Source organism: Macaca mulatta, chromosome 1 (genome assembly GCF_049350105.2).
Source record: "Macaca mulatta isolate MMU2019108-1 chromosome 1, T2T-MMU8v2.0, whole genome shotgun sequence".
Classification (NCBI taxonomy): Eukaryota; Metazoa; Chordata; class Mammalia; order Primates; family Cercopithecidae; genus Macaca; species Macaca mulatta.
In genome coordinates this window covers 163,336,701-163,354,348 of record NC_133406.1, presented here as the reverse complement: position 1 = coordinate 163,354,348, position 17,648 = coordinate 163,336,701, and the positions used below count along the sequence as shown (strand labels likewise).

Sequence of the window (17,648 nt, the reverse complement as noted above, 5' to 3'; positions counted from 1 at the left end):
GATTGCTCCACTACACTCCAGCCTGGGCTACAGAGCAAGGCTCTGTCTCAAAGATAAAACACAAGAAAAAAAAATCCACTATAGCTGGGCACAGTGGCTCATGCTTGTAATCCCAGCACTTTGGGAGGCCAAGGTGGGAGGATCACTTGAGTTCAGGAGTTCAAGAACAGCCTGGGCAACATTGTGAGATACCAACTCTACAAAAAAATTTAAAAATTAACCAGGCATGGTGGTGCGCACCTGTAGTTCCAGCTACTTGGGAGGCTGAGACGGGAAGATCACTTGAGCCCAGGAGGTTGAGGCTGCAGTGAGCAGTGTTTACATCACTGTACCCCACCTGGGCAATGGAGTGAGACACACACACACACACAAAAATACCTGACTAAAAAAACCTGACTATACAGCACTGTTAGCTCTGTGGGGGTTGAGATACAAGATTAAGAGAATATAAGTAAATGGTATTCATAAAAGTTTCCTTTCTCATCTAGACTAATGAAGTTCTACTTAGCTACAGGTCTTTATCACACTATTCATTCACTCATTTACTGCAACAATATACCAAAGAACGCACTGTGAGAAATACATAGTATAACACCCAGCCTTGAAGACATAAGATCAACACATGTAACAAAGTGCCAAAAGAGAGGTACGAATACAGCATTTATGCAAGAAAGACCAAGAAAGCTTCAGGGAATTCATGGATTGAATCTGGACGTCAGAAAACTAGAGGGGAAGGAGAAAGGAAAGAACTGTAGGTGAGCGACCAGTGCAAGGTAATGAAGGACAATACAGTGACTAGGAAGAAAATGGCTGGAGCATAAGAGATAGAAACTAAAAAGATCAGAATGTCAGATTTGGAATCAGACTGCAAAAAGTCTTGAGTACCAGAATAAGGGATTTGAACTTTTTTCTAAATACTCTAAAAAGCTTTGAGTAAGGGGAAATAAAGAATAAAAGCTTTAAATTAGGAAGATTAATCTCACATACGATTGAAATACAGAATAAGAAAAAAATAGTGTTAGATGGACTCAGAAAAGCTATTGGATTTTATAGAAACAATGCATCAGACAGAGATCACTACATGAACTCACATCCATCCAACCTGTAGTAGAGCTAAATGGTATTTAAAAAAAAAATTATATAGACATTTTACTCTGTGACCTAAATCTCATGCACTGAGCCCAAAGAGAGTGACAGAGACAGATCATGTCTATCAACCTAATACTAAATGCATTTATTCCCTAGAATAAACATAAGATGGGAGCTATGATTCTACATTCCCTAAGTTGGCCTCAATTCCCATGCGCTTTGCACAGCATGCGGAACACAATTCCAGGTTAAAGATATGTGTATTTTTTCATAAACATGGCCCTAATCATAAGTAAACCACTTTAGCCAGTGTGCAAACGAAGAAAATAGTAATAGCACTGGAGGAAAAACTAGCTGTGGTAGACCTGATGAAAGAAAATACTAAACTGTAATTTATGTGCTATTTGAGAATCTTTCAGGAGTAATTGTGGCTCAATGTTTGCTTCACATACTAACCTTAGAACCTAAACCCTACTTAATGCCTTTTCTTCATCTTAATCATACTAAACATACTGAAGTTAGCTAAACAGGGATTTAGTACAAAACAATTATTTGAGGGCAGAAATTTATCTAAAAATAATGAAACATTTTAAGAAGTTAAAACCAGGCAAATAAAAACAGAATCTCCATAAGGTTGGAGAAAAAGTGTGGGCACAAAGTACAAAAACCTCACCTGCATGGAACTTAGATAAGAAACTGGTCATACTCGAGCTAGAGAGCACTTACAAGGGTCTTATGAGTGTATCTTTGTATTTTCTCCCAGAACCATTAATAACCCTTTTCCCTGAGTCAATATTTTGAAATATTACAAAATTCTGGCAACCTATTTATTAAAATGTCTTTAATATCACACTAACATTTTCTAACACTAGACTAACACAATTTAGGGGATATAAGTATTTTTACTTTTAAAATACAAACTGTGCTTGCTTTGTACAACTGATAAAATATTTCCAAATCATATATTTATTTACCCAACAGAAGCTGAGCAGAATCTTTTCTATTGATTTCTATTTATTAAATAACAAATGGCTTAAATCACCAACTGTTTAAATCCTTAATTACCCCACAACAAAGACTTCATAAACACAACTATAGATAAGCAATCATTTGAAAGAGAAATAAGCTTTTAAATAACATTCTTCAGAAACCTAAGGACAAACCCATTAAACATAATGTACAAAATACATCCTGTTGCTATTGTCTATTCCTAAAAACTCCCTCCAAATCTAACTTAAATCATTTAAACGTATCTTAATGATTGACTCATAGAATAAAGATTAACTTACCAAAAAAAAAAAACCTATTGCCAAGCCATGCGTAGTGATTCTCTAGAAGAGTATATCCAGCATAGACGCAAGAGCAGTTAAAGACCAAAAGGTAACTACATAGGCCTATTTGAGAAAAACCAATTGACAAATGACAAGAATTATATCTATACACTTGATATAACAAATCAATCTCCTTCTCAGACTTAATGTAATTTTAAAATAGTAATATTATCTAGTTGCCATGATTTCCAGATGAAATATGGAAATTATAGTTTTGTCAGTTACTCAGACTGAAATGATCTATTGACAAAGACTGTAATATAACCTTGTTTCCTGAGTCATTCACTGCTTCCTTTCTGTTTCTGCAGCACTTTATGCATATCTCTATTTGTTTTTACCGCAAGTGCTGAATCCTGAAAGAAGGAACTATTATTACCATGTAACAAATGAGAAACAAGCTTAGTATGGTAAAGTGACTTTAAGAAAATTCATCACTAAAGCCAGATTTCAAAGTCATATCTAACTATATAGCTCTTTCCACACTGACTCACTGGTACTAAATAAATCAAACCTAAATAACTGAATTGACTGCAGTTTCTTGCAATAGCTGCTCTGGTAGTAGGAAAAATAAACCTATCATGGACAAAACAATGTAGAAGACGTGCTCTGAGTGAAGGTGTGGGTATATTGCCTATTACCTGAACTCCATGCCCTACAAGTAGGAAAATTCCCACTTTATGAGTCTTCATATAAGGCAAAGCCCACCTTCCTATATAGAGGCTAACAATGCCATATACTTGCTCTTCCAGTCACCCTGCAGCACAGACATGGGTGCTGAACCTGGACTTTACCAATACAACATTTCCACCAAGACCACTATAAGACAGACAGTAAGAAGTTGGAACAGCAAAATTCGAATTTTGGCAGCAGGAGGCAATAGCAACATTAAGTGTAGCAGCTATGCAGTGGCTGAGTCTAGGCTTCAGCAATTTGCAGCTCCATTATTGTCACCAGACTGTTTTAAGTTATGATTTTTAGCTATGCCTCTTCTGATATCTAGGCTTCCTTGTTCCTGGCTATTAAAGGATACAACCTTCTCACTAATTTGGCAAGGTAAACAATATGCTTTCAATGAATCCCTTTTCTGCTTGAATCAATCAGAATTGCCCTCCGTTATCTGCAATTAGAAACCCTGACTGAGTCATTTACTAATTAAATACATTACACTAAATAATTATATTTTATCCAATCTTTTTACCTTAGCATTTGTTCTTTTATACAATTTGTCATTATGGTCGTAAGTAACATCTAATTTATACTTGGTAGTATGTTCTAACGACAACAACAAAAAAACTTCAAATCAGATTTTTTTTTACCTTTTTCAAAAGTAACACAAAATACAAATATAATAACAATTACCTAAGGGTTATTTTCACTGAAGTTCAAAGTTAAGCTTTATTGAGGATTCTTACCTGTCAGGAATACCTAGCCTCTTGACACTTCTATAAACGGAAAGAGTATTTGCAACATGTCGATAATTAAACCAGAATCGGGACGTACACACCTAAAGTATTAAAACAAAAATACAATTTTTATGCATCAAAGCTAACCATGGAGCTGCAGAGTATTTTTCTTTAAGTAGGATACAGAGATCTCTAAAGAAAGAGGATGCCATAATTCAGGCTTTAAAACAGCAAACATAAAGAATTGTCGGTAAAGGCCAGGCACAGTGGCTCACACCTGTAATACCAACACTTTGGGAAGCCAAGGTGGGCAGATCACTTGGGCCCACAGGAGTTTGAAACCAGCCTGGCCAACATGGCAAAACTCCACCTCCACTAAAAATACAAAAATTACCCGGGTGTGGTGGCGTGCACCTTTGTTCTAGCTACTTGCGAGGCTGAGGCATGAGAATAGCTTGAACCTGGGAGGTGGAGGTTGCAGTGAGCAGAGATGGCACCACTGCACTCCAGCCTTGGTGACAGAGCAAGACTCTGTCTCAAAAAAAGAAAAAAAAAAAGAAAAAAAAGAATTTTCAGTAAAACTAATCTCTCCAAAGAGAAGTCTTTCATAACTGGTATTAGATTTTAAAAGACCACTCAGCTTAAGTGAAAGCATATCTTTGGGAAATTTAATCAAATACTGAACCAACTTAGTTATCACAATTTCTGTGACTCAATAGCATTTCTATTTCTAAAAAGTTAAATTATTTAGAATCAAAGACAATACCCATAATTTCTTTACAGAATAGAAAATTAGCTACATAGGGTTATACAATATTTGTTTCATTCCAGATTGCTTCCTTCGTTGTGAGAAATGTAGGACACAGGATAAAACATAACATATAAAACAGTTATAAATGCATATAAGAGAGTGCATTATAAAGAAGCTATTGAACTAAAGAGAAAATTAGAAACAATCCAACCAAGTTTTATAGTTTAAAAAAATTCCTAAGAATTATATTAAAGGTGCTGGGAAAATGTAATTCCATGCCTCAAAAGTTAGTGTTGCTGAGAACCCATTCTAAGGTAGGTAAATATAGATCAGGGTCACTTGGTAATACATCTACCAAGCACAATCCTGGTTTCTATCACATGCCTGTGCCTTTAGTAGGTATAATGACAATTTTGAGAATAGCGTAAGTGTTCTTGCCCCTGCCAAACAGAAAGGAATTACATGGTTTTTTAAATTAAATTTTCAATTTAGAATCCAATCAGGAAAAGACTAAATTTTTGACTACATAAAAATGTAAAATTCCATATGTCAAAAATATAAAATTCTGGCTGGACACAGTAGCTCACACCTATAATCCTAGCAGTCTGGGAGGCCAGGGTGGAAGGATCACTTGAGGTTAGAAGTTAAAGAACGGCCTGGGCAACACAACGAGTCCCCTATCTCTACAAAAAAATGTAAAATTTAGCAAGGAGTGGTGGTTTGTGGTTGTAGTTCTAACTACTTGGGAGGCTGACGTGGGAGGATCACTCGAGCCCAGGAGTTCAGGGCTACAGTGAGCTATGATCACACCACCGCACTCCAGCCTGGGAGGCAGCGCAAGACCTCATCTCCAAAAACTCCCTTTTTAATTTTAAAAAATAAAGAATAATTTATTCAAGTTTCACTATACTAATATGTAAAATACTGGACAAAAAAAGAAAACTGCAGTTGTAATACAAAGGTCAGTAATGTTTTTTTTTTCATCTTTTATTTTTTACTTGAATCCCAGGTTACTGAAATTGAAGAGAGGTTTGGTTAGAGGATTCCCAGAGCAAGGAAGGCTTTCATGTGTGTGTCAGTATAAGCTAACAGTCTTTTAGTTCCAAAAGATAAGCCCTTTGGCAATTGCTGGTCTGCACATAGGCAGTTATCCCCTTTTGAACACTGAGGGAATCCTAGTCTCCTGTAGAGAAAGTTTATCCTGTCAAATTGGTAGATGATGGTCTGGCTCCTGATGGTTCTCCTTACTTTTAAGTAGGCATTGAAATCCTCTCTCCTTATCTTTAGCAGGCTTTCCTCAGTAACTTCAGAAAAATTTCTTGTGAAAGGTAGCATATATAAGAGATTTTTTCTTGAAGAACAAGAAAATGAGCCATGAACCCATGTTACACTGTCCTATTTAATCACAATGCTATTATATTTAAAACAAACAAGTATAGAATCTGTAATCACCCTATTTACTTCTAGGAACCTATGGATAATTCATTTATGTTTTTATCAAATGATTCTCAATAAATTTACAAAGCCTCAAACATTCATTTGGCGTCAATAGTTAATTATAGTCTTGCATGTTTATTCTGCACTTTAAGTTGAATTCCTCTACCCATCTCCTTTATATTCCCACTATATTCTTACCATTTATAATCCCCAGTTTTCTTCCTTTTCCAACATGCATTACTAGCTTTGAGATGCTGTACATTCTCTGCTCCCTTTTTCACAAAATCAGCTTCCTTTCCTGCCTCTTTGAACCTAATCTTCCAGTCCAACCCTTGTACATGTTTTTTCATTAAGTCAAACATTATATTTCCTAATCCTATAAATGCCATTAAATGAAACTCCAGTAGTGAAACTATTATCCAAATATTTTCCAACCATAGGAAAAACAAATTTGATTATGTGAATTCTATTTGGGGAATTAAAACTACAAATTTATGAATCCAGAAAAATTAAAGATGGTAATTCACACTAAGGTTGGGCAAAAGGCAGAAGAAAAAAAAAAAAGGCCAATAAGCAGGCCTTACTAAAAATCGAAACAATGCAAATTAAAACAAAATTTAATTTGCTGACCAGCAGTCAAAAAGTTAAGATAAAAATTAAGAATATATAGCTAACTTGGATTTAGAAAAGGAGCCACAGCCTTTCTGGAGGCAATCATGCTCCATGACTTCACATCCTTATACTTAGGAATTTATTCTAAAGAGAAAATCAGTCAAGTCACAGAGTTATGTGTATAAGACCGTTCAACACAGTCCTATTTACAATAATGAAAAATTTAGACTCTAAATGCCCATAAACTGGAGGTTACAGTACATTCATAAAATGGAAGAAAATACAGCTTTTGGAAAAGATTATCTCCATACCTACTGGCAGGAAAAGATCCCTAAGATATGCTAAAGGGTTGCAAAATAGCAGGTATAATATGATCCTAATTATATAAAATCATATATCTATACATCTTTATGCTTATATATGAAGAGGGAAAGGGCCTGAACAATGCTCACCAAAATATTAACTCTGGGATGTGGGACTTGAAGCCATTTTCCCTGTCTTCTTTAATTGAGGTGAAATTCACATAACAAAATTAATCTGCCTTCTTTAAACTTTTCTGTGTAATTTGAACTTCTACAGTGGTCATTTACTATTTTTAGAAGCAGAAAAAACAACTGAAAAAATTTTAAAAAACATAAGTAGAGAGTATCTATAAACTAATACTATAGATAAGAGATGCAATTAGTAGTTTCCAGCATTAAAATATTTCTACCTTTTATAAAATGCTTCCTTTAACAATAGCATTCCTAATTTATTCTTAAATTTATTTTCAGATCACCACTTGACAGAGGACAAAGAATATTACTAGAATATTATAGTTGATGTGGTCAATTTAAAATACAGCCAAATCAAAATAAAGAATTTCTGATATAAAATGTACAAAAATAAATTGTATTTTCAAAAATACGATTCGCACAAATTTCTCAGATACATATCTAATGTGAACAGAGAGGTATACTTTTACAGTATACTTACCAGAACAGCCCAGTTGTTTGTATGGCCACTTCTAAAGAATTGTTCTGCTTGATCCTAAATAAAGCAAAACAAATAGAAGAAAAAGCCACAATTTCTCAGAATAAAGACTGATAATGGACAGTTAAGACTCCTGTAGTTTTTATAGTTGTAATAACAATCATCTTACGTAAGTTTATGAAGATTCCAGTATTTGACATTATGGACTACATAAAGAATCAAAAGAGCTTACAGCTTAAGATACTGTAAGGGCAAATGTCCTGAACTGGAAATCTGGAGAAATGGGTTTCAGTCTTGGCTTAGACACCAATTAAACAGAGTAACCTTGATTAAGATACTTAACCTTCCTGAAGACTCAGTTTCCTCATGTGCAAAATGAAAGCAATGCCAATCCTACATCACAGCACTCTTTTAGAGAACTGTAAGATTTATGTGCAAGAGTTTCTGCTTTAAAATATTATTTAGCATTACTCAAATGAAAGTATACTATATAACTCATATCTTTCTATTTCCCATACCCTGAGAATTATTAAGAAAGTGAAATATATGCTCAATTAAGAATATACAATTTGCTTGTTCAACATTTAACAAGGCTATTATTTAAAACTGCAACTTCACCCCACCATTTTTCTTACTATGATTTATTTTTTCCACTGTGTTTATCATCTTCTTACATTATATATATAATTAACTTATTTATTATGTATATTATTAATCATCTGTCTTTCCCCAAAACAATGTAAGCCTCAGTAGGGCAGGGGTTTTCATCAGTTATATTCAATGATGTATTCCAAGTAAGCTTGGCATATAGTAGGTTTTTAATAAATATTTTGTGAATGAATGAATCCATGGTCCAAATGCCTTTACTATCGTTGAACAAATCCAGAGTCTCCTATGGAAAACTGAAATCACATGGTTCATAGGTTCAGAATATGGTAAGAAGGTATTACATAAAGGTTGTACTATAAAGTTATAACTTTCAAAATCTTCTTTTAGGCTGTACTCTGATAATTCCTCTATTAAAGTGATCACTCTCTACAGTGAGAAGGCAAGGTAAAAATGCACATGCCAGAAATTTAACCGAAAATTAATATTTCACTTTTAGTAATGCCATACAATTTTTATCCTCATGAATTGCTTGTGCAATATAATCTCCTTACATCCTCAACAAAAACAAAATTTTCACTCTTTGAACTTCTCACAGACATCTTTTTAATCCTTTAATCATTTAATAGTCATCTCAGTTGATTCTCTAAAATCTCTGCAATTATGTCAACTAATTCTTTAATATTGGTCACAATATTAAAAATTAAAGATCAGACAAATGTGCTACAACACCCATAAAGATTGCTGAGGTTTCTTTTTTCTTTTTTTTTTTCTGGGAGATATAATTGAAAGAGGGGCCTGATTGCTTTTAAACATTTTATCTCCATATGCTTCTAATTTCCCATTCAGTCTTATAATTGTGAATGACTTATTTCATGTCTTCATTCTACAGATAAGTTAATACGCTTCCTGTTAAAATTTCATTCAGTATCCATTCTTACTATGTTCTAGGGACTTTATCTGAACTCATCAATACAGCTGATTGAGTACATCCTCTAGCATTCTGCCAGGGACCATTTCACCAATCTATTAAAGTAAGAATTATATCTGCCATCTCAAGACCCTAAAATTTTCTAACACCACATCCTGACACCTAATGAATATATTTTGATTATATATTAAAATAATAGTGGATATAAGCCATACTGACCTCAGATCAGCTCCCAAACATTAATTACTAGACCTGTCAGAATGCCTAGGTTCAAATCTGGGCTCTATTACTTACTAGGTGTATAAACAGGAAAGTTCCTTAACTTTTCTGTGCCTCCAAATCTCCATCTATTAAACAGTAATAATATTATCTGATGCAGAGAATGTAGGAATAGTGACTGGAACATACCAATAGCCTGAAAAACATTAACAGCTTTAATTTTGAGCTAACAAGAAAATTTCAGGGAGAATAAATTTAAACTTCCACTTGTACACACATCTGTACCTGTGTGCACAAGTGCACACACCAAGTGTAAAGACCCAAGTATTATATATGCTGCCTACAAGAAACTCACTTCACCTATAAACATGCATAGACAAAGTGAATGAATGAAAAAGGACATTCCACACAAATGGAAAACAAAAGGGAGCTGGAGTAGCTGTACTTAGATCAGATAAAACAGACTTTAGGTCAAAAACTATAAAAAAGAGACAAAGGTCAATACAATGATAAAGGAATCGATTCAGCAAGAGAGCATACAATTTTAAATATGTATGCACCCAACACTGTAGCACCCAGATGTATAAAGCAAATATTATTAGATCTAAAGTGAGAGAAGAGATCACAATACAATACTAGGTGGGGACTTCAGCACTCCATTCTCCATTGGACAGATCATCTGGACAGAAAATCAACAAAGAAACACTGAATTTATTTTATTTTTGAGATGGAGTCTCACTCTGTCACCCAGGCTGGAGTGCAGTAGCGCAATCTTGCCTCACAGCAACTTCCACCTCCTAAATTCAAATGATTCTCCTGCCTCAGCCTCCCGAGGAGCTGGGACTACAGGTGTGCATCACCACACCCGGCTAATTTTTGTATTTTTGGTAGAGACAGGGTTTCACCATGTTGGCCAGGCTGGTCTCAAACTCCTGACCTCAAGTGATCTGCCCACCTCAGCCTCCCAAAGTGCTGGGATTACAGGCAAACAGAACTAACAGACATTTATAGAACATTTCTTCCAACAATGGCAGATTACACATTCTTCTCATTAGCACGTGGAACATTCTCCAGGATAGACTGACCACATGGTAGGCCGCAAAACAAGCCTCAGTGAATTTTAGAAATCAAAATTATATCAAAAATATCTTCTGACTACAATAGAAAAGCACTAGAAATCAAAATACACAACAAATTTTAGAAGATGTTCAAATATATGGAAATTAAACAACATGCTCCTGAACAACCAATGGGTCAAGGAAGAAATTTAATAAGGAAATTAAAAATTTCCTTTAATATATGAAAATAGAAACACAACACACCAAAACCTAAGAGATATGGCAAAACAGTACTAAAAGGTAGGTTTATTGCAATAATCGCCCACATCAAAAAGTACAAAGATTTAACCTAATAACACATCTCAAGTTACTAGAGAAGAACAGACCAAACACAAAATAAGAAAAGAAATAATACAGATCAGAGCAGAAATAAACAAAAGAGATCTGAAAAATACAAAAGAAGTCAATGAAGCAAAAAGCTGGCTTTTTAAAAAAACAATATCAACAAACCTTTAGCCAAACTAAGAAAAAAAGAGAGAAGACCCAAATAAATATATTCAGAAACAAAAAAGGAGATATTACAAATGGGTAGTACAAAGAATCACTAGAGACTGAAGTACAAAGAATCACTAGAGACTATTATAAACAACTATACACAATACATTGGAAAACCCAGAAGAAATGGATAAATTCCTGAACACATACAAGCTACCAAGACTGAACCAGGAAGAAAGAGAAACCTGAACGGACTGAGACTAAGTAACGAGCTTGAAGCAGTAATAGAAGTCCCTCAACGAAGAAAAGCCCAGAACGGGATGGTTTCACTGCCGAATTCTACCAAACTTTTAAAGAACTAACACCAATTCTTCTCAAACTATCCCAAAAAAATTAAAGAAGTAATTCTTCCCAATTCGTTTTATGAGGCCAGCATTACCCTGATAACAAAACCAGAAAACAAGCATACAATAAAAAAAGGAAACTACAGGCCAATACCTGTGATGAACATAGATGCGAAAATCTTCAACAAAATACAGTCAAACTGAATCCAACAGCACAACAAAAACATAATATACCACGATCGAGTAGTATTAATTGCAGATCAATAAACATGATGTATCACATCAACAAAACGAAGGACAAAAAACATATGACTGTCTCAGTAGACACAGAAAGAGCATTTGATGAAATTCAACATCCCCTCACAATAAAAACTCTCAACAAAGTGGATATAGAAGGAACACACCTAAACACAAAAAGGCCATCTATCAGCCAATACCACACTGAACAGGGAAAAGTTGAAATCTTTCCCTGTAAGAACTAGAACAAGACAAGGATACCCACTCTCATCACTCTTATTCAACATATCGCTGGAAGTTCTAGCCAGAGCAACTAAACAAGAGACAGAAATAAAAGACATCCCAATTGAAAAGGAGGAAGTCAAACTGTCCTTGTTTGCAAACAACATGATCTTATATATAGAAAAACCTAAACACTCCACAAAAGAATCTCTTAGAACTGATAGACTAATTCAGTAAATTTGCAGGATACAAAATCAACAGACAAAAATCAGTGGCATTTCTATATACCAATAATGAACTAGTTGAAGAAAAATCAGGAAGGCAATCCCATTTACAATAACTACAGAAAAATTAAACACCTAGGAATAAATTTAACCAAGAAGTGAAAAATCTCTACAATGAAATCTACAACATATTGATGAGAGAAAATGAAGAGAACACAAAAAGATAAAAATGCTTCCATGCTCATGAATTGGAAGAATAAATATTGTATTGTTAAAATGATCATATCACCTAAAGTGATCTACAGTTCAATGCAATCTCTATCAAAATACCAATGATATTCTTCACAGAAATAGAAAAGCAATCCTGAAATATTTGCAAACTATTCATCCAATAAGGGATTAACATCCAAAATATGCAAGGAACTCAAACCTATGTTAACAGCAAAAAATAATAACAATAATAATCATCCAATTAAAAATAAGCAAAGGATCTGAATAGATATTTCTCAAAAGACATACAAATGGCCCACAAGTATATGAAAAAATGCTCAATATCACTAATCACCAAGGAAATGCAAACCAAAACCACGATGAGATATCATCTTAGGGGCTATCATCAAAAAGACACAAAATAACAAATGCTAGTTATGATGTAGACAAAAAGGAATTCTTATACACTGCTGGTGGGAATGTAAATTAGTACAGCCACTATGGTGAACAGTATGGAGGCTCCTCAAAACAATAAAAATAGAACTACCATATGATCCAGCAATTCCACTACTGGGCATATATTCAAAGGAAAGGAAACCAGTAGGCCAGAGATATCTACACTCCATATTTATTGCAACACTATTCACAATATCCAAGATATAGCATCAACCTGAGTATCTATCAATAGACGAATGGATAAAGCAAATGTATGTGTGTGTGTGCGCGCACACATGTGCACTCGTGTATATATAAAATGGAATATTATCCATCCATAAAAAGAATAAAATCCTATCATAAATAGGTACATGGATGAGCCTGGAGGAAATTACATTAAGTGAAATAAGTCAGGCACAGAAATTTAAATTTTTAAATTTCCGTATCACCCAGATATGGAAATTTTTAAAAACTTGATCTCATGGAAATAGAGAATAGTGGTTAAATCATGTCAGTTAAATTACTGACATGATAAATATAGAATAATAACCTGAACAAAAAGAGTGTGTATGGCATGTCTGTGTGTGTGTGTGTGTGTGTGTGTGTGTGTGTGTGTGTGTGTATTTTTCCACCTCTAAACTCAACAGCTGCCTGGATGTTAAAGAAAGCAATGCGCTACAGTGGTTAAGCATTGATTTGGGAATTCAAAGACCTAAGCTAAAATGCAGGTCCTATCTCGCAACTGGCTGTGAAATTGGGGTAAGTCATTTAGCTCCTTAGACTTGACTATCCTCATGTCTCTAATGTGCCTTCCACCCCCAAAGTTCTTACTTCTTTCAGACCTTAGTGAAAAAATTTAGATGGCAAAACTTTTTTGTGGTTGTCTAGACAATACAGTCATTATAAAGTTATTCATTCTACATACAGTAAATGGAGCACCTATTATGTGCCACATAAGTCAGGCACAGAAATTTAAATTTTTAAATTTCCGTATCACCCAGATATCAAGAGTACCATTAATATATAGTGATACAAAAATCACTAAAAAACATGCTGCTTTCTCTCAAGAATCCAGAGTTCAATAAAGAGGAGCATGCAAACACTTACACTACAATGTAACATTCATTAATTCATCACACTCATTGGGTAACATGCCAGTCACTGCCCTGAGTGCTCCAAATAGAATGCTGGGCAAAAATAGCCATAGTACTGCCTTCAAATAGGTTACTATCTATCTGGATATTGGATATTGGATAGATATACATTTAACAGATAAGGAAAGACATACAATATAAGAAGAGTACAACGGAGGGACCTGACCTGGTCAGCAAAGTTTTCCTAAAGAAGTGACTGTTGGGTTAAAATCCAAAAGATGAAGAAAAGAGGAAACACAATTCCAGACAGAGGGGAGACAGCTCTAATGTGAGAAGAAGCTTAAAGGTTTTGAGAAACTAAAAGAAAACCTAACTAGAAGTTTGAAAGAGAAAGAGAAAAAATTGGAAGTGTAGTCAGGGCCCAAAAAATATGCAGGGTTTTGTTTGTGGGTCATGGTGAAGAATTTAGAGCAACATTAAGGTGATCTTTTGAGCAACATTAAGGTGCCTGGGTGACATGATCGGAATTGCATTTTTAAAAGTTACTCTGCTTCAATTTAGAGAACAGATTGAAAGGAAAAAACAATGACTCAAACAAAAACATTTAGGGAACTGTTGCTCCTATATCTAAGTGAGAGATGATGGAATAATAGTACAAAGTATACAAGGGTTATAGTAAATGAGTGCTGTATCAAGTGTACGAATTACAAAAGTAAAGGCAAAGGTAAGAGATACGGAAAGTTTCTACAGAGGTTATGACTTCACTGTATCCTAGCAAATGAACAGAGGAAACAGGATGTATAAAATACCATAATGTGAAAAAGCACAGCAATTATGTAACTACAAAAAACAGTAATAGTATCCAAGATGAAGCAGTCAAAATCAGAATAAAGGAAGGAAATAGAACTTCTATTTACTCATATTTATGTTCTCTAAAAAATATGCTATATAAATATCGAATATATAAATTAACAGTAATTCATAAATATATACAAAGTTCATGCTCAATATCTTTTTTTTAACTGATAGGGTGTGTATTCAAAAAGTTTGGAGTCCACTGGTCTAAACTCAAGGTGCCCAGGTGGTGGGGAGAAGAGGTTCCAAAACGGAACACTGGAAAAGTAGGCAAGAACCAGGTCATAACGTTTAGACTTTATTCTGTATGCAACGGAGAAATATTTAAAAGACTTCATCAGAAGAATAACCTTATCAGACTTACATTTCGTGGAGACGAATCTAGCACTAAAGTGAGGGAGTATGGAGGCCTATGGAAAACAAGATAAAGTAATCGCAAGAGTTTAGACAAGAAGTGATCACAGCCTGAATTAAGTCAGTGGAACTGGAGAGGTGAGGGCAATTTTAAGAATTCAGATCATAGAATTTAGTGATAATTAAAATATGGGATAAAGAGATTAAGACTCTCAGGTTTCTAGCTTAGGAGCAGCATATCTGGGTGGAGAAACGAAGGAGAAAAGAGGTGCTTAGTTTTTCAGTGTCTTCTTAAGAGTAGGTAGGCTAAGCAGAAGACAAAACTTTGGACACAGATTTTCAAATGTCTCCTGACTATCCCGGCTTCTTAGTCAGCTGGATATGCAGGCCTGAAAAAGATACCAGACATCTAGATTGTAGACCTGGACTGAGGAATCATAAGACTACGGTGGATAGTAAAACATTACAGAGCACCAGAATGTCTTGTGTCCACGTTTAAAAATGGGACGCTGGGAAAGCCCATGATAAAACTGAGCACCCGTTTTCTCCTCCATTTCTTAACCCAGACATGTTGCTCCTAAGCCAGAAACTTGAGAATCTTAATAAACACTTCTCTTTATCCCATGTTCTAATTATCACTAAATTCTACGATCTGAATTCTTAAAATTGCTCTCACCTCTCCAGTTCCGTCTGATTCCTATCAAAACAGAGGGCTGCAGTTGCGTAGCAGGAAAGTAGTTGCTGCACACTGACATTTCACCAGCCTCTTGCTCGTATTTCACCTGCTAAGAACTGCACACATGTAGGAGCAAAGGATCAGGTCCTCCTCTGTCTCCAAGCGTTTGATTCTTTTAATTCATCCTTTTAAAACGCTGAAACAGACCAACACTGTCCTAACCCGTGCCCAGTGACACCCTCCTCAAACCCAGCCAGGGTCAGGGGCTGATTGACTCCAGGAGGCTTCCCTCAGCTGCTGTGTATCGGACATCTGCTGGAGAGCGCACAGTCACGACACAGCCGGCCTCCCGGGGCTCTGTGGTCAAATAAGCCTGACTCCTACCTCGATATGCCTAGCGGCCACGCTGCCGAAAGACAAGAGCAACACCGCTACCAAGGCAGCCGCAGGCCGGCTGAGAGAGTAGGTGACGGCCATGTTTGCCGGCTTCAGACTTCCCGCACCTGAAGGGGCGGAGGCAGTGCCGTAAAGAAGCCCAGCGGGTTTTTGCGACGCCATCCGCGCCTCTTCGAGGCGGCCTCTGGACCGGCTTTAGGACTCCGCGCTTTTGCGGAGCTCGAGAGTCCGGAGCGGCTGGGACAAGGTAGACCCAGGATATCGACCTTAACTGCGTTTTCAGTTTGGAGGTTGTAAAATAGGTATAACGTTTAAGAAAAAAATTTGAAAGGTGAGCGGAGGAAAAACCCATGACTCCTTAAGCTTTAAAAGTTATTTCTCTATTCCCTTATTTCTTTTTTTTTTTTTTTTTTTTTTGGCAGAGTGCTGCCAATTCTTTGAAAATATGAAGCTGGATGTGGTAGGAAGAACAAGGATTCTGGCACAAAAAGATGATAAATGGGATAAACTATAAATGGAAAATGTGGGTGGGCGCTGCAATTCAGAGGCTTGGGGTCTCTTACATGGTGAAAGGATGAACATGGGAAACTAGTTAAGTTTTTGTTTCTTGAGTATCTTCCGTAATTATAGAACTAAAGCCTATCTGGAAGAGACAGCTTGTGTATATGTATGGTCCACCATTCTCTTTGTTATGTGCATTCAGTTTTAAGTTCTGCATTTCATCGAGTATGACAAACGTTTCGATGCTGCTTCATAATCCTCACAATTTTAACTTTTAATGGTGAGATAAAATTCCATCCATTATTGATGCCTCAGCCAAAGTAATTGTCCCTCTACTGCACAATGCGAAGTTTTTAAGTTTTACTATGAAAATAATATTGTAAAGAGTATCTTTTGTGCTTTGGCTTTTTAAATCTGCTGAATTACTTTGTTCGTATAATTTTCCTGAAATAGGAATCTGGGGTCAAAATATTCAAAAACATTTTAATAACTATAAATGATGTTGCTTTCCAAAATGAACAAACTTACAGCGCTATCAGAATATGCAACCTAACACCAAATCATACCATTTTTTTCCTTTAAATTCTTTGGTATGAAATGTTACCCCTAGGTTACTATATTTGTAATTCTTTGGTTACTATCAAGATCTGATGTTTTTCTTGTGTTTCTAAACTATCTCTGTGTCCTCTGATGTAAATTCTTTGTTTACACATTTATGTTTTGCATATGAATTTGAATAATATATTTATAAATAAGTAACATTAGCCCTTGCCATATTTTATGCTATTGCTTTTCCCATTCTCTTGTCTCTCTTTTCCTTTTGTTTCTTTTGCTATTGCACTTTATGAGAGGTTTCATGCTATGTAGTCAAATTTAGGTTTTCCATTATGTGAATCCTAGAAAGTGAATATACTGCCAGAATATCTTCCATTTATTCATTAATTCAACAGATATCTGTTGGATGCTGATGATTATTAAACAAAGTAGCAAAGATGAGAAGCCATTTGCTCATTCTGCTCTTTTGCCAGCAATGTTTCACAAAGCCCCTGACTCATTGACCGTTAGCAGACTTGCGGAAGAATGCCTTGAAGACCATGAGCAGGATAGGGAACAGGTTCTCACATCTCTTGCCTGAATCACTGAATTTTTACAAAAGGTAAGTTCAGTGATCCTAGCCTTTGCCTGTTCCTGTACAT

The 17,648-nt window shown here is 35.5% G+C and overlaps 1 protein-coding gene across 1 annotated transcript in view; it reads right to left on the bottom strand.

Moving 5' to 3' along the window:
* The window catches only part of PIGK (phosphatidylinositol glycan anchor biosynthesis class K), a 114,259-nt gene extending 98,210 nt beyond the window's left edge, over nt 1-16,049 (bottom strand). Inside the window, exons 1-3 of the mRNA NM_001260944.1 lie at nt 15,940-16,049; nt 7,599-7,652; nt 3,833-3,924 (exon numbers count right to left, since the gene is read on the bottom strand). Coding sequence (NP_001247873.1) covers nt 3,833-3,924; nt 7,599-7,652; nt 15,940-16,032 — 239 coding nt within the window. The 5' untranslated portion in view covers nt 16,033-16,049. The remainder of the gene's footprint in view (nt 1-3,832; nt 3,925-7,598; nt 7,653-15,939) is intronic.
* Nucleotides 16,050-17,648: the final 1,599 nt, after the last annotated feature.